General features: G+C 54.0%; 1 protein-coding gene across 20 annotated transcripts in view; it reads left to right on the top strand.

Annotated features, from left to right (window-relative positions):
* The window catches only part of BCAS3 (BCAS3 microtubule associated cell migration factor), a 611,182-nt gene that overhangs the window by 566,578 nt on the left and 17,498 nt on the right, over positions 1-27,106 (top strand). For all 20 annotated transcript variants that reach the window (XM_070060998.2, XM_089317313.1, XM_070061000.2 and 17 more), the window contains one exon: positions 21,969-22,136. In XM_070060998.2, coding sequence (XP_069917099.1) covers positions 21,969-22,136 — 168 coding nt within the window. The remainder of the gene's footprint in view (positions 1-21,968; positions 22,137-27,106) is intronic.

Genomic DNA, 27,106 nt, shown 5'->3' with positions numbered 1-27,106 from the left:
TGACCTGGACAGAGACAGGATCTCACCATGCGTTACAGCCACAGGGAGTGCCTCACGATCACTGGTGGGCCCTGAAAGATACAGATACTCGAGCCTCAATACTATACCCCAGAGAGTCCGACTGTGGTCCTGGTGTGGACTTTGCACCTTTGTTTATTTGAAAATCTCACCAGTTGCTGTCCAGCCCCAGCTGAGAAAGTTAATGCAGAGGCTTGTGCCAAACAGCAGGATGGCAGGCGAGCTGACACCCGCTCCATTCCTCTACCAGGCCTGTGTGTGATCAGAGGTCTCCACAGACAGATTCCCTGCTCACTATTATCCTCCAGGAACTTGTGATTATCCTCTGTCTAAGTCAAAAGCAGCTTAATTCCTCTAAAAACAGTGCCAGTTGGGCATTTTGCCTAGAAAGAGACGCAAATCTGTGTCAGCGTTCTCACTCGGTTCAGCCTCCATGGGGCACCCTCTCCGGAGTGCCTCCCCCTTTCTCTTCCTTCCACCAAGCCCACTGCTTTGTTTGGTGCTGGCTGTTCAAGTCAGGTCATTGCAGCAGGCGTGGGTGTAGTGGGCCAGATGAAGTATGGTCGACAAGAAGGTCTTGGGTGAGCTAAGACAGGTGGATGTCAGCTGTAAGGTCAGAGAGCAGATGGGCCAGGAGCCCGGGCAGCAGGCTGAGGGTGAAGACCACACCTGCACAAAACCCCAGGCCTGCAGAGCCCTGCAGTCACGGCCAACAGAGGCCTCACTGACACCCAGAACGAGCTGGGATGGGTGAAGCCGCCTGGCTTAGAGGAAGCCGAGTTCAACCTCCGAAATCCTGCTTTGCCATTCAGTGCCCTGGGTTGTAAAGAGTCATCCTCTTGCCAGTCCCTTCTCCTTTGTCAGACATGTGATGTCAGACACGGCACCTGCAGCGTCAGCTCTGTCTGCTCATCCAAACTGGTTCCCTCTTAGGCCTCGCTGACCTTCTGGGGCTCTCTCCCAGCCAAGTGCTGATGGGAGTGCTGTGCTGACGCCGGCCCTCCTGGCTTCTCTGGGACCAGTGTAGGAGGGGAGCGATGGGTGTTGACGACACCGTGAGAGAGCAAGGCAGAGTGGCTCCTCTGCCCTTGCAAGGCTCGCGCTCTGCAGGAAGAAGCCGACGCTCTCACACTCTGTGTGGCCAGGGGAGGTTCAAAGGCCTGACCTTGGGGAGCATCAGGGAAGCCGTCCGAGGAGTTCTCTGTAAGCTGTGGTCGGGATGAGCAAGGCAAGGAAGGAAAGACCCAGAGCTGAGAGGAGGTGCAGTGTGTTGGAGAAGCTGATGGAAATTCACCGTGACTTTGCCAAAAGTGAGGGCTTGGGGAGGGAGGAGCCTGGAGAAGGGGGCAGGCCGCAGGGCACGTGGAACTTGGCAACCACGGCAGAGTTAAGATGTCATGTTAGCCCCTGTTGGCCACTGTAGATACGTCTTTTCTGATCACAGGCTGATTCTGAAGTATACCCTCCCCCTCCCAGGAAGAATGGCTTCTCCGTCCCTTCTCCTCCAGAGAGGGCACGGGGTTATCTGGATTATAAACCACCTGCCTGGGGCAAGGCCTCGCCTGCTGGAATCATCTTCCTCCTCCGCCTTAGGATGCCACTCGGCCTCACACAGTACAGTTCTCTGATGAAGAACAGAAGTGACAAGGGCAAAATCAAAAACTCTCCAGAATGTATTCAGCAGGAAGCTAAGATGGGGAAAGCTGTGCTCATGCTCCCCAGCCTACACTCCCACTCCTGCCTTTGCCCGTCAGAGGAGGCCTGGCTCCCGCTATGCCTGACTGGCTGGCTGGGCGATTCTTCAGGGGCTGTGTTGTGTGCTTGTCACTCCCACACTGGGTCGCTTTTAAGATGCATGGACTTCTGAATCTTTAAAAGAAAGAACTAGAAAGGAAATCCCAGAGGCAGTTAGTTGGCAGGTCATCTGCCCGGAATGAGGAGAGAGTTGTGACAGGTTTGGGGAGCTTGAGAACAGGGGGAAATACAGGAGGGAACTGACCAGGAACAAATGGGAAAAAGAAATAAATAAGGGTGGAAGAGCGAGGAGGGCCTGGCTGATAAATTTGTCATGGTGCCAGTTGACACAAGTGTGTGGTTTTTCTGCACACAGCTCAGTAGCCTAGGAGCAGGAGCAGAGGAAGTAGATGGTTGGACAGGTTGGGCCGAGCGGGCCTGGCAAAGCAGGCGTGGCTCATGAGGCAGGTGGGAGCGGGGAGTGAGTGAGGGTGTCAGGTCTGTGTGTCCTCAGCACTAGGATAGGCAGTGACCCAGGGTCACCAGCAGGAAGAAGCCAGGGGACTGGGACAGTCAGGGGTTGGCAGGCTCTGGGAGGTTGAAGAAGGTCATGAGTGAGAGTAAGGCAGGGAGGGAGGTAGACAGACTGATGATGCAAAGGTGGGATTTCTAGGCTCCACACGTGGGAAGTGGCCTGGAGTACAGCGTGAAGGCTTAGGTGAGGGGCTGCTGGAGTGAGGGTGAAAGCCAGGGCTGGGTGGAGGCTGGTGAACTTGAAGGCCAGAGGTGCTGGTGGTGAACTTGAAGGCCAGAGGTGCTGGTGGTGAGCTTGAAGGCCAGAGGTGCTGGTGTGGTCGTGCACCCGAGCGTCACACTTCCTGGGCACTTGGCAGCAGTGGTTGAACAGACAGAGGTGCAGGTGCCACAGCCCCGTCACAGTTGAGGGATTGCCCTCGGAGGTGTGGAGGCAGCAACAGGGGCGAGGAGCACCGTGCCCCACAGGCCTCTGGGCTCCGAGTGCCTCTCCCGGGTGGAAGGCCGTTGCTTTGGAAGAGGTGCTGTAACCCACACAAAGGGCATTGGTAACCCCTCAGAGGAGGAGGTGCGTCCTTTCATTGTCAGGCCATTTTAGTGTGATTGAAAAATCAGGGGAGAAATTTCATTAGATGCCTGAAAGGGATACTGTATGAGATGTCTCTGCAAATCCTGGCCTCCCGGCCCACCTCTGCCAGAGAGCATTCCCGGTCGCACCCTGGCTGCTTTCCGAAGCAGAGTGCCGCGGGGCCCTGGCGAGGACTGTGGAGGCAGTAGCACACTCAGCCTGCCCCGCACGTTATCCTGTGTCCAGTGCATTCCTCCATGCCGGAGTGATTTCTGTGATTCCCATTTTATTGATGGGTAAAGTGAGCCAAGATTTGCCCTGATAGCACAGCTACTGAACAACGGGCCAAGCAGAGCCATCCCCATACCCTGACAGATCCCAACCACTCCCAGGTAGGCTCTGCAGACACAAGTAAGAAAACGCGTGCCGAGCCACGCTGAGCAGACGTGAGAGCAGACCGCTTCACCACACTCCCAGGGGCGCTGTGTTCGGGGTGTGCAGGTGCTGTGGCGGGGTGACTTCAGGCAGGCCCCACAGAGGAGCTCGCCCTGGGGATGCGCCTTGAGTCTGCAGGAGGCAGCTGCGTGTCACTTGGTGCATCTGCTGTTGGTCTGAAATACACCATCATTGTCTCCTCCCTCCATGTCCTGTTTTTGAAGAAACATACACACACCAATACCAATTCCTTTTCCATGAAATAGCCTTGATTTCTTCCTTTCCTTCCTCCTGCCAGGTGCCAGGAACTGAGGCACTGCGCTATGCACTGGGGACACAGAGCATAAAAAAGAAAAAAAGAATGAATGAAAATCAGATCCTGCCCTGCAGGAGCTTGCAGCCTAATGGAAGGACAGACCAGAAAGTGCTGCCTTGCTCTTGTGCATAGTCTACTCCACAAAAATGCCCAGCAGTCAGTGTACTGGCCAGAGTTTGACCGACTGCTGTCCCGGGTGATGGGTCAGTTGCTCTCTGTGAAGACCTGTTGGATGATCTCAGACAAGCAGGGGAGTGTTGGACTTCCCTAGCTGGCCCAAGCCCTCAAGGATGACTGGAACTTTATCAAGGAAGAACATTCCAGGGTCAACAGGCAGCACATGTAGAGGCAGTGAGGGGGAGGCATGGTGGTGGGGGCAGGCAAGGCCCAGGGGCAGGCGTAGTGTGCAGTCTGGTGAACAGGGCAGGGGTGCAGGTGATGGACAGTTATGCTCCAAAGAGTGGGCTTTGTCTTAAGGACAGAGGAGTAGAATGCACACATTTGCAGTTGCAGGAAAAGTCACACTGGTAGCAACAAGAATGAATTGAGGGGCCGGCACAGTAGGTTAATCCTCTGCCTATGGCACAGGTTCTAGTCCCATATGGGCACTGGTTCTAATCCTGGCTGCTCCACTTCTGATCCAGCTCTCTGCTATGGCTGAGAGAGCAGTAGAAGATGTCCCAAACACTTGGGCCCCTGTTTCCGCATTGGAGACCCAGAGGAAGCACCTGGCTCCTGGCTACAGATCAGCACAGCTCTGGCTGTTGCAGCCATTTGAGGAGTGAACCAATGGATGGAAGACCTCTCTCTCTGTCTCTCCCTCTCACTGCCTGTAACTCTACCTCTCAAATAAATAAATAAAATCTTTTTTTAAAAGAATGAATTGAAAGTAAAGATAGAGTAAACTCTGTGAGAACTGAGCTGAATTCCGGTAGCTATAGAGAGTAGAGGACAAGTTCAAGAGGGCTTAGGAGGTTAAGTCCACAGCCCTTCCTGATCAGCTGGAGGTAGGGGTAGGGAAGGGGCAGCTGAGGGGATGGCGTCGCCGTTCACTTAGGAAATCTGTTTTGGACTTGTTGAGGTACCTGTGGGACATCCAAGGGAATGTGTTTGGTGTCCCCTGCCTGGGTTTGGAGCCAGGCGAGAACTGAGGGGCAGGTGCATTTGGGAAGTCCGGAGCGTGCTGCTTGTATGTGCAGCTGCTGGAGTGAGTGAGTGCACTCAGGAAAAGTGTGCAGAGTGTGGTGGAACCATCAGGAGCACCACAGTCAGGGTTGCAAATCAGGAAGAGCGGGGCTGTGGGGAGACTTGGGGGTGGTCAGAGAGGGAGAAGGAAAACCAGAGGAAGCCCAGCACTGGTGGGAGTATGCAGCACTTTCCCCGTCTAGTCAGTTTGCTTTTAGGGTGTTGGGCTGTGTTCCACCAAGCTGCCGTGGCTGTGGGAGAACACTCACATGTTTTCCCAGTTGGGCAGAGGTTATTTAAAAAAATTATTTATCTATTTGAAAGGCAGAGTTACAGAGAAGCAGAGAGAAAGAGCAAGAGAGAGAGAGAAGTCTTCTACCCAGTGGTTCACTACCCAAATGGCTGCAGTGGCTGGAGCGGGCCAATCCAAAGCCAGGAGCCAGGAGCTTCTTCCGGGTCTCCCGTATGGGTGCAGGGGCCCAAGGACTTGGGCCATCTTGTACTGCTTTCCTAGGCCATAGCAGAGAGCTGGATGGGAAGTGAAGCAGTCGGGACTCAAACCGGCAGCCATACAGGATGTCGGCACTGCAGGTGGCAGCTTCACCCACTATCCATAGCGCCGGCCCCTGGGGCAGAAGTTCTTAATGCTCAGTTTGAGGACCTACTGCTCTACAGCAGTGGTTCCCAGAGTTCCTGAATAAGAATCTGACTGTATCCCAGAACCACTGCATCAGCATATCCCGGAGAAGGGCGGAGAATCCACCCCCGGGAAGCCTCCCCTGGGATTCCTCTCACCAGGGAAGCCTGGGAATGGTGCTCCAAGCGTTCCTGGAGAACCTGAGGTTCTTTCTGACTGCGCCGATCACACCCCACACCCACACCTTCTGCCCTAAGGTTGTGATCCCTGTGGTCATGACCGCTGTTCTAGTGAGGCTCTGGCTGGCTGGCGTTGGAAGTGCTCACCCTACCCTGAGCACTGGCGTGTTTGGGAGCCAGCAGAGATGCTGCGCTGGGGTTGTTGGTCCAGCTCCAGCCTCTGCCCGTGTTCTGACCACAGTCCTTCCCCGCTGCCTGGTGCGGCTGGGCTGATCGCCAGTTCTGCTCTGTGGGGTAACGGGCCTGAATGTAACCCAGCATTCGGAAATGCCTCTGAATGTGTGAAGCTGACTCAGAACGAAGTGGGGAAGAGGCGCCATATGTAGACGGTAGGACATTGTAGGGTTATTGCCGCTGAAAGAGCCAGCTCCACCTGCTTCTGTGTTGAAGACCTTGCACTGCCTAGTGTCCCCAGCGTGCGACTCACAAAGCATGCCTGATTCATTTACTCTCAGGAGTAAGGTCGTGAATAAGGCCTGTCGCAACCAGAGGTATTTATTACTCCTAAGAGTGATTGACAGGACCTGTGCACCTGGTGTGAAATTGCAAATTTATTGACTTCAAACACTCTCATTGTATTAATGAATAGTCCAGATAAGTAGCCATTCCCAAACTATTGGCTTTGGGCATTGTCTTTCTAGAACAAAATGGAAACATAAATTACAGTTATTTTAATATAATAGGCATAAGAGACCTACTGAGTAAAAAACCAGGGACATCTCCTGTTTAGAGCTATTTTACATTATTAAATAACTTGTATTATGTATATTTAATCTGTTCCCCCAAGAAAATACAATCACCACTTCATAAAGAAACCTGCACCCCATTCGCTAGAGCACTGTTCACAACCAGGCAAGATAGGAACACAACCCAAGTGTCCATCAGTGGACAGATGGACAACCCATAGCATGCACATGTGTGTGCACACACACACCCACACCTGCACACACAGTGATTCTGCCCCTTGCCACTATTTGGAGTTATTTGAGAATGAAAGGTTGCAGGGTGGTGCTGCCTGGGAGGAGGTGGGTGGGTGGGTGCAGAATGAATGCCTGGGCAAGTTTTCTTTCAGGCCCATGGCACACAGATCAGCTCATGCTGTAGTGCAGGCCTGTTCTTTCACCTCTCCATTCAGCAAACTTGGGTGCCTGTCGTGTGGCAGGACCTATGCCGGGGCCATCTGTGGGGTGTCAGATAACCTCAGGGTGAGCTCTTTCTGATTCTGGAGGGCAGCAGTTGAGTCTCGGGAGCACCAGGAAGGCTCCCATGAGGCTGTTGCTGGCAGCTCCCGGTTCCCAGGTTAGCAGCGCCCAGTCCCAAGTGCACACGCCTCCTGCCAAGACTGTGTGAGACCTACAGGGTACCTGTTTTTTTGGTTTTTTGGGGTTTTTTTTAGATTTATTTGACAGGTAGAGTTACAGACAGTGAGAGAGACAGAGAGAAAGGTCTTCCTTCTGTTGGTTCCCCCCCTAAATGGCCGCAACAGCCAGAGCTGCACCTATCCGAAGCCAGGAGCCAGGTGCTTCCTCCCAGTCTCCCATGCGGGTGCAGGGACCCAAGTACTTGGGCCACCCTCCACTGCCTTCCCGAGCCACAGCAGAGAGCTGGACTGGAAGAGGAGCCACCAGGACTAGAACTGGTGCCCATATGGGATGTTGGCACCACAGGCAGAGGATTAACCTTGTGTGCCACGGCGCTGGCCCCAGGGTACCCGTTTATCAGGTTTGATTTTCTGACCATCTGAGGGATATGAGAAAGCTATTCTAGTAGCTTTTCAACCCCAAAGGCATCTCCAAAACTTGAATGAAACCTGGTGAGAAATGAATTCCTTTGTTCCACTCTTACTCCTAGTTCAAGGTCAGATCAGGGGTTAGTGCTGTCAGGTGGAGTCACTGAAGTCTCTGCCGCCCTGCCAGGGGCCCCTGGTGCCTTGGCCTTTTCTTTGTATTTTTATTCCTCCCTATGGAGGAAGCCGATTTTCCTCTAATCCATTGTGTACTTCAGGTCTGAAGATAAAAAGATAAGTTCCTGCGTGCTCTCTCTCACACACACATAAGCACACACATGCACTCACGCTTACCCATACACATGCTCATACACACACACTTACACACATACACATGCTCACACACACACACTCATACACATGCTCACACACTTACACACACTCATACACATGCTCACACACACTTACACACACTCATACACATGCTCACACACACACACTTACACTCATACACATGCTCACACACACACTTACACTCATACACATGCTCACACACACTTACACACTCACACACATGCTCACACGCACACTTACACACACTCATACACATGCTCACACGCACACTTACACTCATACACATGCTCACACACACACATACACATGCTCACACACACACTCATACACATGCTCACACGCACACACACACACACTCATACACATGCTCACACGCACACACACACTCATACACATGCTCACACGTACATGCTTACACACACTCATACACATGCTCACACGTACATGCTTACACACACTCATACACATGCTCACACACACTTACACACACTCATACACATGCTCACACACACACTTACACTCATACACATGCTCACACACACACACATGCTCACACACAAACTTACACACACTCATACAGATGCTCACACACACACTCATACACATGCTCACATGCACACACACACACTCATACACATGCTCACACGCACACACACTTACACACACTCATACACATGCTCACACGTACATGCTTACACACACTCATACACATGCTCACACGTACATGCTTACACACACTCATATACACGCTCACACGTACATGCTCACACACACTTACACACACTCATACACATGCTCACACACACTTACACACACTCATACACATGCTCACACACACACTTACACTCATACACATGCTCACACGCACATTTGCTCATACATACACATGCTCACATGCACACACATACATGTGCTCACACACATGCTCACACGTACATGCTTACACACACTCATACACATGCTCACACGCACATTCGCGCACAGATACATGTGCTCACAAACACACACTCATACACATGCTCACATACTTGCTCACACACTCGCTCACACACACTCATCCTGGGCTGGTGATAAATCTGCTCTTTGCCTGACTACAGCAGAAACAAAATACGGTGCTTCCTCCTCATGGGGGGAATTGGCATTTCTTACACGAGGAGGGGGAACAGGAATCTCTCCGGCCCCTCTCAGCTTGCGTCTCAGCTGTGGAAATGAATAACATCCTGCCTGGCCCTGCCAGGGTGAAGCGGGGAGCAAGAAGGGAGAATCCTGGCCCCGAGCTCCTGCCAGGGAGACCCTTGAGCTGGCAGGAAGTCATAACCAGGTTAACACCATTATCTGGGCAGGGCCGAGCAGGAATGTCCTGCAGGCAGGTGAGGACCCCCCCCCCAGCCTACAGACAGCTGGGCCTGTGAGGGAGAAAGACAAAGGGAGGCCCCTCATGGGCCCACCCGGGTAGCCAGGTGGGAAGGCCCTTGGGTGCATTAACATGAGGCTGGAGCTGAGGGAAGAGGCCGAGGGACTGGCCGCTATGGGGATTGAACTCATGGGGTGGGAAGGAGGAGAAAAGGAGGGGAGATGGCGGCAGCATCGGCTTGAGGAGTCGTGGCTGCCGCACACCCAAGCCTCTGTCTGCTGCTGCTTCTGTCGCAGACTGCGCGTCATTCCCAGCCTGGGCCTCCAGCTCCTTGGCTTTAGAGAAGGTTGAACCTGAAGTACTACAAAGAGCCAGGAGCCGCAAACTGCTCTGGGGCTGGGACAGAGGTGAGCAGTGGCCGTCCAGCTTTAGCGAGCACACAGGTGCCTGGGGACCTCATTTAAAGGTGGAATCTGATGTTGCAGGCCTGGCTGGGGCCTGAGAGGCTGCAGGTCCAGCAGACCTCCCTGTGTGCCATTGGGCAGGCCACACGTGGAATACTCCTATGCCACGTGCTCAGCTGTGGAAAGGGGACTGGTAAGCATCGCCTTGACGTCCTCCTGCAAGGTGCGGTGAAGATAAGGGAGCAGAGGCCTACGGGAGCATGGCGTCAAGGCAAAGCAGTGTGTAGTGCCAGGGATTATTGCCACCATTGAGGCTTCTGCGCCTGTTGCTTACCCTGTGTGTGTTCCTGCAGCACCTCAGCGTCTCCCTGCCTCCTCTCTGGTCTCCAGACCTGTGCTGCAGAGTCAGTGTGGCCCCCACCATGGCTGCACAAATACTTTGATGTGTCGAGGCAGGAAATGACAGTCCCCAGGCACCCCGCTGGTTCAGGTGTGGGGTCCCCTTAAACAGGCCTAGGATGATGCACTCAAGTGCTACCAGGCTAAGCCCCACCCTCAGCCCCATGACTGCGAGACCAGACAGGCAGACAGGGCAGTCCCCGTGCAACAGAAGGCCTGGGGAAGCGCCTGCCTGCTCACGGAAACCTTCATGGATGCTGCCACGGCCGCCCTGCGCAGTGGGAGGCAAAGGGGACCAGCCTCTGTAGCCTCGTCCGTGAAGTGGAGCAGACAGCATCTGCGCTGCCTGTGGCGCTCTGCCGTGGTCCTGTAAGCAAAGTGAGACGATTTTGTGAAAAAGTGTGCTGATCCTGTGGAAACAGGCATGGCGTTCGTGAGACTCTGCTCGCTGCTCCCACGGGAGGAGCACGGTGCTCAGACTGCCCTCCCCCAGCCCCGCTGTAGGATGTCCCCTTGTCCCCCGCTGGCCTCCAGGCCTTGCAGAAACCATCCTCACGCCCCTCCAGTGACCAGTGGTGCTGCTTTTCGTCTTACCCTCCTTGGGCCCTGAGTTCAGGTCTTGCCTGAGCAGCTTCAGTGGAGGGGCCTGGAATGTCAGGATCCTGTTGTGTGCCGTACCCACCAGCACAAGCACAGGCCGGGCCCGGCTCTTTGTCCCGAGCCCCCTGCAACTGAAATAGTGGTGCAGATTCATGCCTTGGAGTGAGAGCTGACAGCTTAGGTGGCGGAGGGTGCTACAAAGCTGACCATGCACACTGCAAATAGAGCTGCCTGTTGCCCAAGCGGGCAGTGCCACTGTAAAGCCCCTGTAATTAGGTGGCTACCAAAACAACACACCCAATCAGCGCCTCAGCCACAGCAAGACCCTCCCCTTCAGCGCTGAGTGGGCTCCTCCCTGCCTTTCCCCGAAGCTGCTGGCCCAGGGCCTCCTGGGAAGGAGCAAATAGATCCTGGCTCAAGTAGGAACCCATTTGCCCACCCATCCCTCCTTGGCCTTTGAAGTCCCAGAGTCCAGCCCAGACCCAGGCCTGCAGAGTGTGGCCCCAAACACCTCAGCGAGCAGGGGAAGCCGAGAGGTCTCCCTCTGAGGAAAGGCAGAGCCGCACGGGGAGAGCAGGGGTCAGGGATAATCCACAAGCACAGGCCGCTCGGGGCTGTGTGCAGCGCGAGCGTCACATCTGCAGCCCGGTCGTGATAAATCCGATGGTTTTGGAAACATCTTTGATTAAGGAAAACAGAAGACGTCCTGGCCCCTGCTTTCAGACTTCAAAGTTCTCCGTGGAAAGCCTCACATTTGACTTAACTTACAGAGCGCAAATCACAGGATTGTAGGGGGTTGCTCCCCCCACCCCAGCTGCCCAACTGTAAGAACCTCTGTAAAATTTTAGATAGGACAACTGAGCTGAAAACCCCCTTCTCCGTACTGCAGCCAGATTTTCAAAACCAAAATTCAGGTGAAGGAGTCTGGCATTGTGGTGCGGCAGGTTAAGCCGCTGCGTGGGGTGCCTGCATCCCCTATCAGAGAACCCGCGATTAAGTCCCACCTCTGCTTCTAATCCAGCTTCCTGCTAATGCACATCCTGGGAGGTAGCAAGTGCTGGCTCAAGCACGTGGGTCTCCGCCACCCACGTGGGAGAGCTAGGTGGACTTCTTGGGCTTGGCCTCTGCCTGGCCCAGCCCCAGCTTTTGCTGGCATTCAGAGAGGAAGCCTGCAGATGGACAATCTCTCTCTCTCTCGCTCTCGCTCTCTGACACTCTGCCTTTCAAATAGAAAAATAAATAAACTTTTAAAAACATTCAGCGTACGTTTCAGGTAGCAAGTGTAAGCTTTAGAGTCAGAGGAACACAGAATCCTGGCTGAACACTTGATATTGTCACCTTGAACAAAAATGCTACTTTTCTTTGCCTCACTTTTTTGATCTGTAAAATGGGAATAATTGCATCAATATAATTGAATTCTTGGGATGATTTAGATGACGTATAATGTATATAAAGTGCTTAGCGCTGTGTGGCACAAAATAGACACCCAGGTATTTAAGTTCTCTTTTCCTGATATCTGACCCAACTATTTCCCATCAGGACTGTCCTAGAAAACCTACTTTATGTGTTTGTTGCCTTGAGAGATACGGTTCCGTGAAATGTTTCCATTCAAGGAGTTGTTCGGTTTCCGAGGACACGCTGCATCTTCCAGTGAATTCTGAGCCTTTCCGGGGGAATCCTATACAGGATGCTGAGTGCACATTTTCTCTCCATCCTCAGAAGCAGGCCAGAGTATACTGAAGGAGCCATTTCATTGCAATATTCTGCAAAATGATTCTTCCTTTCTCAGGTGGAGGGGTAGAAGTCACGACTGCACTGGGCTTGGGGGGTGGTGTTTGGCCCAGTGGTTAAGATGCCAGTTAGTACACCCACTCCCATTGCAGGGCATCAGAGTGCCTGGATTTGACTCCTGCTCCAGCTAATGACTCCAGCTTTCCTACTAATGCAGAGCTGAGGGGCAGCAGGTGAAGGCACAAGTAGTTGGGCTCCTGTCACTCATGTGAGATACCTGGGCGGAGTTCCCAGCCCCAGGCGTCAGGTGGTGCAGGCATTTGGGGAGTGAACCAGAAGATGAGATCTCAGTTTCTCTCCCTCTCAAATAAATAGATGAATAATTTTTAAAAACGTAAAGCAGAGGGGTAAAGGGTCTCCGAGATGCCATCTGGGAACTGCTGGCCTGACTCTGGGGCAGCAGCAGGTCGGTGTGAGTGAGGAGCCAGCCCACACTCTCCTTACTGGGGTCCTCAGTGATGACTGAGCTCCTGGGCTCACAGGCAACCTGCTGGGGCCCTGCTCAGTGACCTCACCATGCGTGAAGGTCGCAGACATGCCTTCACAGTCAGGAAAGGGTGTCTCCTAGGAAGCCGTGTATCCAAAGGATAGTGGAGGGTCACAGGCAAAGGGATTCGATTTTTAAATCTCCTTTCGGAGTTGTTCTTAAAGCCCTTTCTGAGCTCAGGCATGGATTGTGTACAGAGGTGGAATTGCTCCTGCCATTTTTCACACACTAGTTGGTACACATTCCTGATCTGAATTGAGAGGAAATGTGCCACAGGTGCAAGGGATGGGTTCACACTGCATCGCGTGCGGCCCGCCAGGGCCTCTGGGAGGAGAGTCAGACGTGGGCCACAGAGCTGCAGGCTCCCTGGCCCCAGCCGGGCGGAGGTGGCACTCAGGGCTTCCCCAGGAGGCAGCTGAGCGAGGATGGGCCTCCCGCGCAGGCTCTGCCTCTCGCTGGCTGACCGGCTCCTAGTGGGCACGCTGCTCTGCAGGCATTTCGCTCACTCGACCTTTCTATTTTTTCTTTTAATTTTGTTTTGTTTTTATTGATTACAAAAATTGTGGAAAACACCTAGAAAGGTATAAGGTAACAGGAGAGCCCCCTGGCCCGGCTCGGGAGGCTCCTTGGTGACCATTTGCTGTGAGTCCTGTAGGACACTTCTCTGGGCTGCTGGTGGGTGCTCACTCTATAATTCTGCCTTGCTTTGCACATTGAATGTGCTGTAAAGGGTGTCTCCTCTTCACACCTTCTGTTCTCCAAGGATTAAGTGTAATTTACATAACAAATACCCCTTGTGAAGCCGTGTGAAAGTAGTAGCATCTCGGTGCATAAAGGTTTCTTGGCCTCCTAGGTTATATACTTGGACTGGAGTTCTGAAAATAGCATTCGCAGGTCAGTAGATGATGCGTTTCTACCTTAGTGTGTACCGCCACTCAGATAGCTTAGACTAGTAACTTCCCATCAGCTACAATCTGGCTTATCCCATCCGGACCCATACAGACTGTGGTTCCATTTATTTATTCAAGAATTTAGGGGTGTGGGTGTTGCAACATAGCAAGTTATGCTACTACTTGAGACACCCACATCCCACATCGGAGTGCCTGGGATCAAGTCCTACCTCTGCTTCTGATCCAGCTCCCTGCTAATGAGCCCTGGAGGCAGCAGATGATGGTCCAAGTACCTGGACTCCTGCCACCCATGTGGGAGACCCTGGTGGGTCAGAGACTCCTGGCTTGGGCCTTTCCCAGCCCTGACTGTTGTGGGCATATATGGAGTGAACCAGCAGGTGGAAGATCTGTCTGTCTTTCTCCCCCTCTTCCCCTCCCCAGTCCCGCTTTCAAGTAAATAAAACTTAAAAGAATTCAGGGAGCTGAAAATCCTGTCCCCACCCTCAGATGTGGAGAGATCATTGGTACATAAGGGACCTAACCTTGTTCTGAGCTAAGGGGCCGACCCCCTGCTCCCCGAGCCCTCAAGGCATCCTCAGGAAAGGGGGCACCATGGCCAGCGAAGGCCCCTGCCTCACAGTAGGCAGTGAGCAGTCAGCCTGGGTGGAGCCGCTGCACGGGGACAGGCTGCTCCGCTGGCTGCCTGTCTTCTGCCCAGGATTTCCTCAGGGACTCACCTTCACTCTCTAAAAAATCCCAGGGCCCCCAAGAAGTGCTGCTCACAGAGCCAGGGGTAATCCCCTCTGAGTGGCCCCTGGTCTAAGAAACCAGTGTAAACACTGCAGTTACAGACCTGATTGGTTTTTATTTGTGACGCAGGCGTGGGGTGGTTCTCTACAGCAGACTGAGAGCTTCCCCAGGCAGAATCAGAACATTGGGAGCAGGCATCGGCCCAACAGGGGGAAAGCTGATTGGTTAACCTCAGGTTATATCAGGTTACTTCCGTGAATAAGGGTTAAAGCAGAAGGGCGTCCTTAGGATACTGACTCAGGTGGACCAGAATCTCCTGTTTGAGAATACAGGTGGGCCAGGGGCCTGTCTACAGCCCCTCGAAGTTCGGGTCCAATTCTGTCCCGTTCAGCACAAGTGATCCATTTTGTCCTGGTCTGGTTCCGTGCAGGAGTTTCACAACAGCCTCCCATGATTTTACTTAACACACTGATGTGATGCTCACGGTAGCCCTGCAAGGCAGACGTCAATTCCCTGGCTTGCAGGTGCACTGTTCTCTTGGAGAAGCTGTCAGAAATCACCACGGATGTGCTGCATTCAGACAGCGCTACTCAGGGTGGCACTCCGTGAAGGCTCACCTCTCCCAGCCCCGGCGGCTCCCGGCGTCCCCTGGCCTGTGGCTGCATCACTCCCGTGTCCGTCTCTACCTTCATATGGCCTTCTTCTCTGTGTCTGTCATCTCCCTCTCTCTGCTCTTCCAAGAACACAGGCCTTTGGGTTCAGGATGGTAAATTATGACTGAAAGGCTCTATGTCCAAATCAGGCCACATTCTGAGGCTCCAAAGGGACATGTCTTTTAGTAAGGACACCTTTCACCTGACTGGCTATAGTTGAAGAAACCAAGGTCCAAAGAAGGGAAATGACGTTCCCAAGGTCATTCGGTGAAAAGAATAACTGGCCGTGGCGTATGAGCCCAGGTCTCCTACTCACCAAGACTATGTTTAATTAGGCAAAAGCAAGACTCCTATGGGACGGTTCCTTGCTTATATTACCTGGTTCACAGAAAATGAAATTTGGTAACTTACCCTAGGATAGCTCAAACATTATTTTACCATTTTTCTGTTAGCATCTTATTGTTAATTCTATAATTCTGTTAGGATATTATTATTATTTACTTTGGAATTAATTGATGTCAGTGTGAACCCCTTAAATGAGAATCAGTTATTGTCCATGTGTTAAGTGTGGAAATTGCGTCCCAGAGGGAGTCAGTCACTTGCCCGGAGAAACCAGAAATGTCTGTGGAGGAATTCCAGTTATAGCCTACATTTCCCACTTTGTAACTGATGTTCGAGCCGTCAAGGTCTGCGTTAGGATCCTCTGCTGCGGTTGTGAGTGTGACCTGGCTGTCACAGTGACGCCTGTGTGTTAAACTGCAGGGAAAGTCTTAGTGTCTCAGTTACTCCTGGCCTTTTCTTCCTGCTGCAGGCCTCTTTGACATGTTGGCCACACGGGGCACTGTGTTCATGTAGCCCCTTCTCCCTCGGGGCCCCGAGGGCCTGTGAGAGCAGGTGTGCGTGCCGTCGCCACCTGGCCTGTCGGCACCTCCTGGCTTTACAACATTAGCTGGGGTGTTCCTTTGCTTTGCTGGAAGCTTTTCTTTACTCTTTGCTCAGTTTGCTTCCAAACTGGAGTAGTAAATCCTTTAAAAATAATCTACTACCCAAACCCCAAATCCCACAGCCAAACAGATGAACACGGGACATACAGGGTTCACTGATTGTCACCGTTTCATGAGCCTTAGATCATCTGAGTCATAACAGATGGCTGGAGCCCAGGCCCCTTTGCTCAGTCCCACATCTGCCTATAGGGGTGAGAGTGTGTTATTTACGGGAACCAACCCAGAGAATGCAGAGGACAGGCGGAGTGCTCATCTCCTTGCGCCCTACCTGCCCTCCCACAGTGAACCCATCTGGTAGTCGTGACATGGTGCACGATATCATGAACTATGAAATATGCTTGCAGACATCCCAGTGACCTCCCGATCAGTCAGGGTTCTCCCGGAAAACAAAATGGGAGACGGGTACATGTATGTATGTGTCATATGTATGTGTCATATGTATGTGTCAGCAGATCATTCTCGGGATTTCTAATGGGAATTACCTGGTGTGATTAGGAAGGCTTTGAAGTCCCACTCGCTGCTGCCGTGAGCTGCAGGCCCAGGGCGGCTGGAAGTGCCACCGTGGGAAATCCTGGTGTAAGTCCTTGTCGGATCCCAAAGCGCAAAACGCAGTGGATGAGGGGCTGAAGGTGTGAGCCCCAGCCTGGGCCCAGAGGTCTGAGCACCAGGAGCCGCAGTGTCCAAGGGCAGGAGGAGACAGTGTCCCAGCTCAGAGGGAGTGAATGTGTCCCTCCGGCCTCTTCTTGTCTTCTTCAGACCCTCAGCTGGACAGCGCCAACCCACATGGGCGAGAGTGGATCTTCCTCACCCTGTTGACTGGTTCTGATGCTAGTCTCTTCCAGGAACACTCCACATCATGTTTTGCCAGCTCTCTGGGCATCCCTTAAGCCCATCAAGTTGTCACGTAAGATTGACTGTGGCACCAAGTAAAGCTCGGGTCCTGGTGCTAATCAGAGCTGAGCTGAGGTGTGGAGAAGGCAGTGCTGGCGGTCAGCTCAGCAAGGAGCAGTGTGGTGCCCCAGCGAGGAGGCCGTGCAGGGGTTGCCTTCACCGTGCATGGGACAGTCTCTTGGTTACCAAAGACACTGCTATTATCACAAGCTCTCACCTAGCAGGGCCTACCTCTTGTAGTGCAGGTTTTCTTGTTGGCCTCCCTGGTTGCTGGAAATCTGATCAGCAGACTCTCAGCAAAGTCCAAACCCAGGGCTGACTCTAGTGGTTGCAAAGCGGAGGCTGTGCCACCGTCTCGTAAATAGCGGGATACGATTAGACACTATCAGCTTAGGGGAGCATCCCGCCTGCCCGCTCCGCCTCCACCCCCATGCGTCCCTGCCCCTTTTACAACGCTGTACAAAGCAGCGCGTGTGTCCCCCCGCCTCCCCACACGCTGCCAGCTTGCCAGCTGTCACAGCATGCCTTTAATGGGTTTGTGAAACCCAAGAACCTGCCCCATCTCTTCTCTGGGGAGAGAGGATCACACCGGATGCCAAGCTGGGTAGCAGGATGCCACCGCCCTCTGTGCCATCCCACCCAGCTTGTTTTGCCTTTTCTCATTCTCAGAATCTCCAAATCTAAAATAAGTGTACAGAAGGTGAAAGAGTGACGCTGTAGGGCTGCTCTCCGCTCCGGTCTTCTGATGTAAAGTCCATTTTCTGCCTACCCTGGCTCTAGCTGCCTGGGCTCAACAACCTAAAGGGTGTTGACACCAGAGTAACAGATCTCTCAGATGGTCATGATGAGTCAATCAACAAATGTGCTCCGAGCACGCGTGATGTACTAAGCCTTGCGCTGTTTCCCATTATGGAGAAATGCATGCCCTCAGGAGTTCTGAGCTGCTTGGAGAAGCGGAGCATGTGAGCAGCATACGGCAGTGTGGAACACGGCCTTGGGAGTGGTCTGTGGGGTCCCGGATCAACCTGGGCTCCACAGAAGGGCTTCAGAGGCATCGTGCTTGCGTGGTGTTGTGTCTACCAGCACACAATTTTTGGATAAATTTCTAGCTTTCCTCAACTACACTCCTAAAGATAAAAACAAACAAAACAAAAAACCCGCCTACTATCAGAGCTGGTAGGTGAATATGCATTATGTGCTGAGTTGTTGTGCAGGGTTCCATTGAGCAAAGTCAGACTTGAACCCCATCTTGGAGCGTGACGGAGACTGCAGGGTACAAGGCGGCCCTGCAGGGTAGATTCTCAGGCAGCCTCCTGGGAAGACTGTGGTGCTCGGTGTGGTTTCTCACATCTCTCAGACTCCGGAAATGCCAGTCGTTAACGTGGTGACAGTTGCTGCTGCTTCCCACGTTCTGTGAAGGCCCCTGAGCGTGGGCTCCTGGATTTTTGGCCCACTCTGTATCGCCATACAGTGCAGCGCTTGACTCCTGTCATGTGGACAGTAATCCGTGTTTGATGAATGCCTGAGTTAGCTGAAGTAACGCACGTGCGAGGGCTCTGCAGCCAGCGGCTCGTTGCTTCCGCGCGTCTTCATTGCTAGCATGTGTGTTTTGAGCTTTGCAGCGGCCTGCGCTCAGTGAGCATCTTCTCCCCCGAAGCTGACCCTTCCCCACGTAATGGGACTCAAGGGCCAGCCCCTCTGATGGAGCGTCCCTGGGCTAGAAGATGAATGAGAGCTGTGCCGTCACCACCGACAAGATGTGCAGTTTCCTAAGAGCCCGGAGGTGACCTCAGCCTCCAAGGGCTTGGCCTGTTCACCCCTGCGCCTGCTGACATGCACACACCTGCAGCCCCGCTCCACTCCGCAGCCAGGAGGGCAGCAGCGGGCTGGGAGGAAGGGCGGGGGGTGGGGGTGTTACATAGCCTCCGCCGGGACCCTTCCAGCTGGAAGAGCAGGGGCTCTGCTGTGACTTCCCTGGGCAGCGGAAACGACCACGTGCTCCTTTGCTGGGCACCCTCAGGGTCTCCTGCCTCCCACCCACAGCTTCTTAGATGTGTCCAGGCTGACAGAATAGACCTCCAGTCTGTCTTTTCCCTCCTGTGTGCCGTCGGACCGCGGGGTGACTCCTCGTCATCACCATGATACACCCAGGGACTTGGGCTGGTCGGGAGCAGGAAAGAGTCTTAAAAGGTGTTGGATGAAGATGACAGGAGTTCTCTGCGCAAGTTGAGAGAAACAGGGCAGGAGGCAGTGTGCGAGTGCATAGAGTGAGCTTGTAGAAAGATGGTCTTCCCGAGTTACACCCCTGAAGGGACACTCTGCCCGCCTTGCCTCACGTGACGACCTTGCTCGCCAAGCCCACGCTGTGAGATATTAAGATTAGCCACCCATGCTTTCGAAATAAATACTACATATTTGTGTCTATGTAACATTTCCATAGGGAGGGAATATGGCAAAATATTTTTAAAAAGCAGAATGTGTTCCAAGCCGAGAATCAGGAACACATACTTAACCTCTGCGAGCTTCCCGCTCCTCCTCCTCCTCGGCCGAGCTGAGGATCATGGCGGTCAAGGTATAGATGCCGAGGTAGGCACTTGTGACTGTTGGCGAGCACACGGGTGACATGCAGGGCACCCCCGTGTCGGGCACTGCCAGCTTCATCTCACGTAGCCTCTCCGCCCCCGACGGCTCCATGCGGTTGTGTTGTTTTGTCCGTTCTTCCCGGGGAGGAGTTGGCGACTCCAGCCTGGAGTTGCACAGCGGATATGTGTGAGTCCAGGTTTAAATCCAGGTCCGCTTGCATTCTGCACCATGACATGACTTTCAGTTCTCTCCTCTGATACCGTGTACCCTCTGTCAGCCATGGCAGGCCCACCCTCTCACCTGAGCGCTTGGTGCTGTAATGGGGGTCTGGATTCTGATTTGTTTGGTTGTCTTCCTGACTCGGCCCTGCCCTGGCCTCTTGCACAGAAGGTGTGGTCAGCAATGGGGACACCTCCCGGAGGCAGCCGCCCTGCTGTCCGCTCCCATCCTGCTCTCCAGGCTCTGAGCCACCTCTGGCTGCAAGAAAGCTGCGTGCCCAGGCAGGAGGAGGGTCCTCGTTTTCTCATCATTCCGGCTTCTGAAGTCATGAGGCACAGGCGTGCCAGACAGACCCTGGAGAAAAACACCCATGCTGTAGCCGCTGGTGCTGTCAGATCAGCCGGGGCGGGGAAGCTGGCGTAACCGCACTGCTCCCTGGAGCCAGAGCAAAGAGTCACTAGTTCCCTTCAGAGATGGGAAAAGGAGATAGAGGCACTCGGCTGACGTCACGGGGGAACAGGCAGTAGACTCAGAAGGCTCGTTGGTGTCATCAGCCCTGCGTGTCCTTGGGAGCTGGGCTGATGTTGGCTAGGTGTTGTCCCCAGGCCTGGCGCTACCAGTGTCTGACTTCGCTCAGCCCAGGCCCTTGGAAAATTTGCTAACACTCAGCACCTAGCTCCCCAGAACGCCACCCTGACCCTACTCAGTGGGACAGAGAAGGTGAGTGAGGGCAGCACCCCATTGCCAGTCGCCAGCAGCCCTACCGCCAAGGCTGCATCTTCAGGGAGACGCAGTTACAGCTGCTGCCCACTTTCCAGTGCCAGGAGCCTGTTCTACAATTAGGTAAGAGATAAATCAAAGCCAGAGTTGGCTGATGAAATTCAGGAGCTGGTGGTGACCCTTGCCACACATATAAATCCCTGCAGGCTGGCTGGGGGCCTTTGTCTGGTCAGGAGGGTTCAGGATTATCTGGCCCACTTTGCTGATGTATGGAGTCCCCGGCTGCCGGAGTGTTTACCAACGGTTATCACCTCGATGCTTTGGCCATTATCAGAGGCAGGGCCGCCTGCCGGGGCCGGGGCTCGCACCCTCTCTATTACCACCTGTCATTGGCAGAGAGTGTGCTCTGACACTGCCCAGTCCCCCGTGCCGAGGGAAGATAGTTTCTGACGGCTGATCAAAGAAGAGAAGCAAGGCCTGATAAAGAGTGTGTGTTTCATGTACTTTTAACTTTGGGAAACACTGGCATTTGCATTTTTCCCCCATCTTCCTGGTGCTGGCAGGAACCAAGCCCAATAAATGTAGTGGATTCAGTTACCTAATCACTGTGGAAATGGCATGTGCTTAAAGCAACAGAGCATGACAATAATCTCCTTCCAAGAGAGAGGGGATGAAATAAGCTTTCACAGAAGACTTGCTGTAGAATAGAGTAGAATAATTTAAACTTGGACTTTGAAGTGATCTTGCACGTAAAACCTAATCTTGGCATTCAGCAGAACACCATGTACTTTTCAGAATTGGGGAGAGCTTTGGATTAAAGAGTGATCCTTAGTGAAGATGCTGTCATTCGACTCTACTGGTGGTGTCCCTGCATGGGGCCCTGGCTAGGCACGCGTCCTTGGGAAGTTGGGAGACTTTGTGGCGGAGTAGAATGAGTTGCACAGAGAGGCATCGAGAGATCTGAGTTCTCAAACACACACTGTGGCTCTATGTTCTTGGGCCCTCGCTTCTCAGCGCTTCTAGTGTAAAATGAGGAGATTGGGGGGTCCAGGTTATAGGACATAGTGGTTTAGAAAGTCTTTTTGCCATTTAGCCCATGCAACCCCTTTTGTGAATGCTATTTCGGGTGGAGTCCCATTGTTTCTAACAGAAGTGGAGATGTGTTGGGGGAACTCGGGAGGGGGCGGCCCTTCCCCCGTCCCGGTTCTTGAAGCAGTCCCTGAAGACCAGAGGGAAGCCCCTCCGAGCTCCTCAGAAGCAGTTTTGAAATCAGTGCCCTCAGTGGCGTGGAGGTCTGCGCCATCTGCAGCGGCAGGAGCTGCTTTCTCCCGCACCACCCGTTCCTGTCCCGCACTGGTCTCCCTCCACCCAGCGCACAGAAGTGCTAACATGGGGCGTCCATGAGGGACAGACAGAGAAAGAAGAGCCTGCCCCGGGAAAACCTGGACTCAATCCAGATGTCCCCTGTGTGCCGCAGGTACCTTCGACCGGAGCGTGACCCTGCTGGAGGTGTGCGGGAGCTGGCCTGAGGGCTTCGGGCTGCGGCACATGTCCTCCATGGAGCACACAGAGGAGGGCCTGCGGGAGCGGCTCGCCGACGCCATGGCCGAGTCGCCCAGCCGCGACGTCGTGGGATCTGGAACAGGTAACGGCGCATCCCACTGCCATCCTGACTTTTGGCGTAGTGCTTCTTTGGCAGGTGAGGGCGTAGGTGTGTTTGCAGGTTTCTGCAGTAGCACTCGGCTCACTCCACGTGAAGGGGGCTTCCCAGTGGAACTGCCCCCTCCCATAGGGTGAGCACAGGCACCAGTGCCATGGTCGGCACCATCGTGTTGTGCAGGAGCTCCGGAAGGACTCCCCCCAGGAAAACGGAGTCCCCAGGTCCTCCTGCAGCTCTGACTGCAGAGGCCTCACGCATCTCCCGCCAGGCTGGAGGCTTTGCAGACTGGTGGCAGGGGGCCTGGCCTTGGAGGGCACAGCATGGAGCAGGCAGGGCTGCTTCAGCCCCCACACAGCTCTTTCCTAACCTGCCTTTTGCCCCGCACTCTTGCCCCTGAGCACATCCAGTGACAGCGGCCTGGGGTGGCCTTCTGCCTCCACAGAGGATGAGAAAGCCATCCTTAGATGATGAGTGGGCGCTCCCCTGGGCGGGCACGTGTACGTGTGCACGTGACTCTCACCCACCCTCACACAACTCTCACATGCACTCTCCCTACCATGCACATGACTCCCACACAAGTGCACACAGCTCACACACATGCTGTCACATGCACGTGACACAACATGTTCATGACCCTCACACATGCATGCACATGCGTATGACTCAAGCACGTTCCCGACTCTCTCACACGCACTCTCCCACACATGTTCTTAACCCTCACACACGCACTGTCACGTGTACATGACACACACATGTTCACGGCCCTCATACGTGCATTGTCACATGCACATGACACACGTTTGCAGCCCTCACACATGCACTGTTGTGTGCACATGACACACACATGTTCACAACCCTCACACATGCACTTTCACATGCACGTGACACACATGTTCACAACCCTCACACATGCACTGTCGCGTGTACATGGCACACACATGTTCACAGCCTTCACATGTGCATTGTCACATGCACATGACACACATTTGCAGCCCTCACACATGCACCGTCATGTGCACGACACATGTTCGTGACCCTCACACCATGCATTGTTGCATGCACATGACACACACGTTCACGGCTCTCACACATGCACTGTCACGTGCACATAACTCCTACACACATGTTCACGACTCTCACACACACACTCTTGCTCACATTCACACGTTCCTTCCCTCTCCACACGACTGTGACACAGGCTGGGCTTCCTCGTGCTAGGTAGCTCTTGCTGTCTGGGCTGATCTGGCCCCGCTCCGGCATCTCCTGAATGCCCCAGAGGCCGCTTCCCAGCTTTCTGAGGTCAATGCGGACTTTTTAATGGGTTGGGCGGACACTGGCTGAAGACCTTTTCCTCTCTCACTTGCCTGAGTCCTCTCAGGATTTTCACTCTTTGCTGTGAACTGTTCCATCCCTGCCTCCCAGGCCTGCCCGCACAAAGGAGCCATGTGGGAGACACCCAGAACCCTGTGGTTCTGACCGGGACCAGCAGGGCACCCTGAGGGTCAGAGCACCTGAGGCTGGCAGCACCCGGCGACATCTCCCAACTCCTCCAGCCCCTCAGATGAGGGCTGGCAGTTAGGCCGACCCCTGCCTTCTTGGCCATCCCCAAGCCAGGCCCCCTGTGCCCACATGAAGAAGACAGAGTCATCTCGCATAGGGGCCTGTCCACAGGGCAGGCGCTGAATGAACCAAATGGAGTAGAGGAGGCCAGGCGGAAGGGGCGGGGCTTGGCTGGAGACCTGGAAGGTGCTCATGGGCCCCAATGACAGCCATCTCTCTTCCCTGCCACCCGCCCCACAAAGGAGGGAGCTCAGGCCTTGCAGGTGCCACGGCTGTGTCCCCCCCCAACCGTGCGCTGGTGGGCACGACCACGTCCTGCCACTCTAGCCCACTGTGTAGCCCCCACTCACTTGTGGAGGACACATCACTCCCCTACCCAGGGAGGCATGCATTGTTCTTTCTGCACCTGGCTCCTGCCTCACCTTGACCCTGCGTCTCTGGGGCCCGACCAGCCTGGGCTCCCACAAGAGCCTGGTGGCACTGGACTCACTCCCCGGGAGCCTCCCTCCTCTGAGGCCTCTCCTCCCCAGCATAGCTCAGCCCCCCGTGAGCAGATTGGAAGGTGCCTTCCACGGGAGCTGTGCCTGGGTGCAGCCTGAGCAAAGCTGGCAGTGATTCGTCTATCAGACAGCAGAGGGATTCAGGGACATCGTTGTGGCCTTAAGCAGGTTCATGAAGTTACAAAGAATAAAAAAAGAGAGAGAGAGGAAATTAAAACTGCATGGCCCATAGGTCAGAAAATAAAGAGACTCTCTTTTTTTCAGTAGAGGGATTTCATTTTCCTCTCCAAACTGTCACCGAAAGGGATTCACTTAGTTTTCTGTGACTATAATAGATGTATGTTTTATTTATTTATATGAAGCTTCTCTGTTTGGAAGGCCAGTAAGTAGAGCAGGTGTCATGGAAGTTAGCTGGTTCCCTGCGCTGTGTTGGGAATCACTTTTCACATTTCCCAGCTGGGGATGAAGTAGGAGCCTGGTAGTGCTGCACGGGCAGCACGGGCAGCCTCACACACGCAGCCCCGGGCAGCTCAGCCCCCAGAGGGTCAGGAAGTACCGAGTGTCGGGTGAGGATTTCCAGCAAGTCACCTTTTGCTCAAAGCAGCCTCCGTTCCCCTCTTCCCACAACGCTGCTCCCCTGGGTATTCATAGGACAAGCAGACAGGGTGACATCAAGTGCTGGCCTGCTAGGTGCTCTGATGCACCAGAGATAAGTCACTTCCTTGCATGCCTTCTCACAGGCACCAGTGTAATATCAACATGCAAATGAAGCAGAGGCCAAGTCAAAACTTGCTCTCGTGACCCCTGACCCGGAAGCACATGATACAGCACACCTCACTGTTACCAAGGTTGAGCTGGCAGCAGTGTTGGTAAATATTTAACAACCGGTTCTCCAAAGGAATGCAGGGAAGCCCTGCTTTGTGGACTTCCGAAGAGTAAAAATGGTGAGCGTGAGTTTCAGGCTGTTGGCAGGATGTGTAGTCGGCTGGCAGACTTCCTGGAAATGTGCGGGCTCTGGCGTCCCGTCGCAGGCTGCACCGTGGGACGAGGGATTCTCCCCAAGCGCAGCTCAGTGGCAGCTGTGCAGCGCAGAGGCTGAGATACCACTTGGGACAGCCGCATCCCATAATATCAGAGGGCTTAGTTTTGAGTCCCAGTTTCACTTCCCATCCAGCTCCCTGCTGATATGCACCCTGGGAGGCAGCAGTGATGGTTCAAAGACATGGTCCCCTGCCATGCACGTGGGAGGCCTGGATGGAGTTTCAGCCACTTGGAAGTGAACCTGTGGATGAAAGATAAACCTCTCCCTCACGCTCTTTGTCTCACACTCTGCCTTTCAAATAATCGTTTTATAAAAAGCATGAAAATCTTTTAAAAGGTCCCAGGTGGCCAGGGTGGTGGGGACGTTGACGAGCCCGTGGTCCAGGGATGTGAAAGTTCACGTCAAGGGATCGGGTCCCCAAGACCTGTCATCCCGCATGGTGAAGATGTTATGTCCTTGAGCATGGCCTGGAGAGTATGTTTTAAGTATTCTCACCACGAAAACCTGCTACGGGAGGTAATACGATGTTAGTTTGATTTGGCCATTCTGTAATGTGTAGTTATTTCAGAACTTCAGGTTGTATGTGATGAATAAGTACAATTTTTATTTGTCAATTAAAAAGTAAGTTTATTTAAGAAAAAGAAGAAGAAGGGGTGTCTGCAGGCCACAGCGTCACCATTCCCTAGGAGCTGACGAGAATGCAGAGTCTCAGGCCACACCCAGCCCTCCTCAGTCAGGGTCCATACCCTAACAGGAACTGGAGTTCAAGGTCTATTTTTAAACCTGATTGACCTGTCAGGCGGGTGCTAGTTCAGGCCTCCACGGAGGCTGCAGATCCAGGCGACTCGTGAGGTCACACGTGTGACGGCAGGCCCAGCTCTGGCGTCGCTAGCTGCATCGCCCTCTCACTAATGCTCTCAACGCCCCTCACTCCCGCTGCCCTTCCGCTGCTTCGTGCACTTGGGGGTCAGTCCCACTCTGCCCTTGCAGCTGCGCGGCCAAGGGACGCTCACAGCTTGTTCACGGTGGTGACACGGTTGTGACACGGTTGTGGTCTGCAGCCTGCTTGAGCCCCGCCATGCGTTTCGCTGTGTCCTCTTCCACCGCTCTCGCTTGCAGCCGCCTGCCTGGCCCGGGTGCAGCACAGCAGGCAGGGAGGCCGCAGCTCTTCACTGAATGTGCCGCAGTCCTGTGTACTTCTGGCCTGTTTTCTTACAGATTGCCCACTTCTGTGACCCACCAAGAGTTTACTTTCGATGCTTTTTCCTGTCCCCGCTGTTTATTTAGGACGGTGCTGCGCTCGGTCCCTCGTCTGGGAGCCAGGCCCTTTCCTTCTCTGTGGATGCTCCTTGAGCCCCCTCTCACTGTCAGAGAGGAAGTGGGGGTCGTCAGTGCAGGCGTCTCTCCCCTCCCTGCCGCCAGGATGCTGGCCACAGCCCCTCTCCTCCTGCCACAGAGGAGCCACCCGACCCCAGCTGTCCACAGCTGTCCTCCCGGCCGTGGGCCCCGGCCGTCGGGTCTGCCCCAGCACTGGCCCTGCTTGCCGCTGCTGCCTTCTGGAAGTGCTCTCCCCGAGGGCCTGTTTTGCCAACCCCCGTGGCTTTTCTTCTCCATCCCCGTCCTGGGTTTCCCTGCTCCGTCCTCCATAGTCTTACTGAAGGCCCTGTCTTGTCTCTTCTGTGTCCCTCAGTGCCTGGTGATCTCTGTCTCCATGGCTTCAGTTTCTACCCCCGAACTGACAACTTCCAAATAATGTGCAGACTGGCTTTGTCTCCTGTCTCTGGAACGCGCTGCCCAGTTACCTGCTGACCTGCCCACAAAACTGAGAACAGATCTCCACCTTCCCCTCCTCC

Source organism: Oryctolagus cuniculus, chromosome 17 (assembly GCF_051225735.1).
Source record: "Oryctolagus cuniculus isolate XC-2025 breed Fujian yellow rabbit chromosome 17, ASM5122573v1, whole genome shotgun sequence".
Classification (NCBI taxonomy): Eukaryota; Metazoa; Chordata; class Mammalia; order Lagomorpha; family Leporidae; genus Oryctolagus; species Oryctolagus cuniculus.
This window is presented reverse-complemented; position numbering and strand designations above follow the sequence as displayed.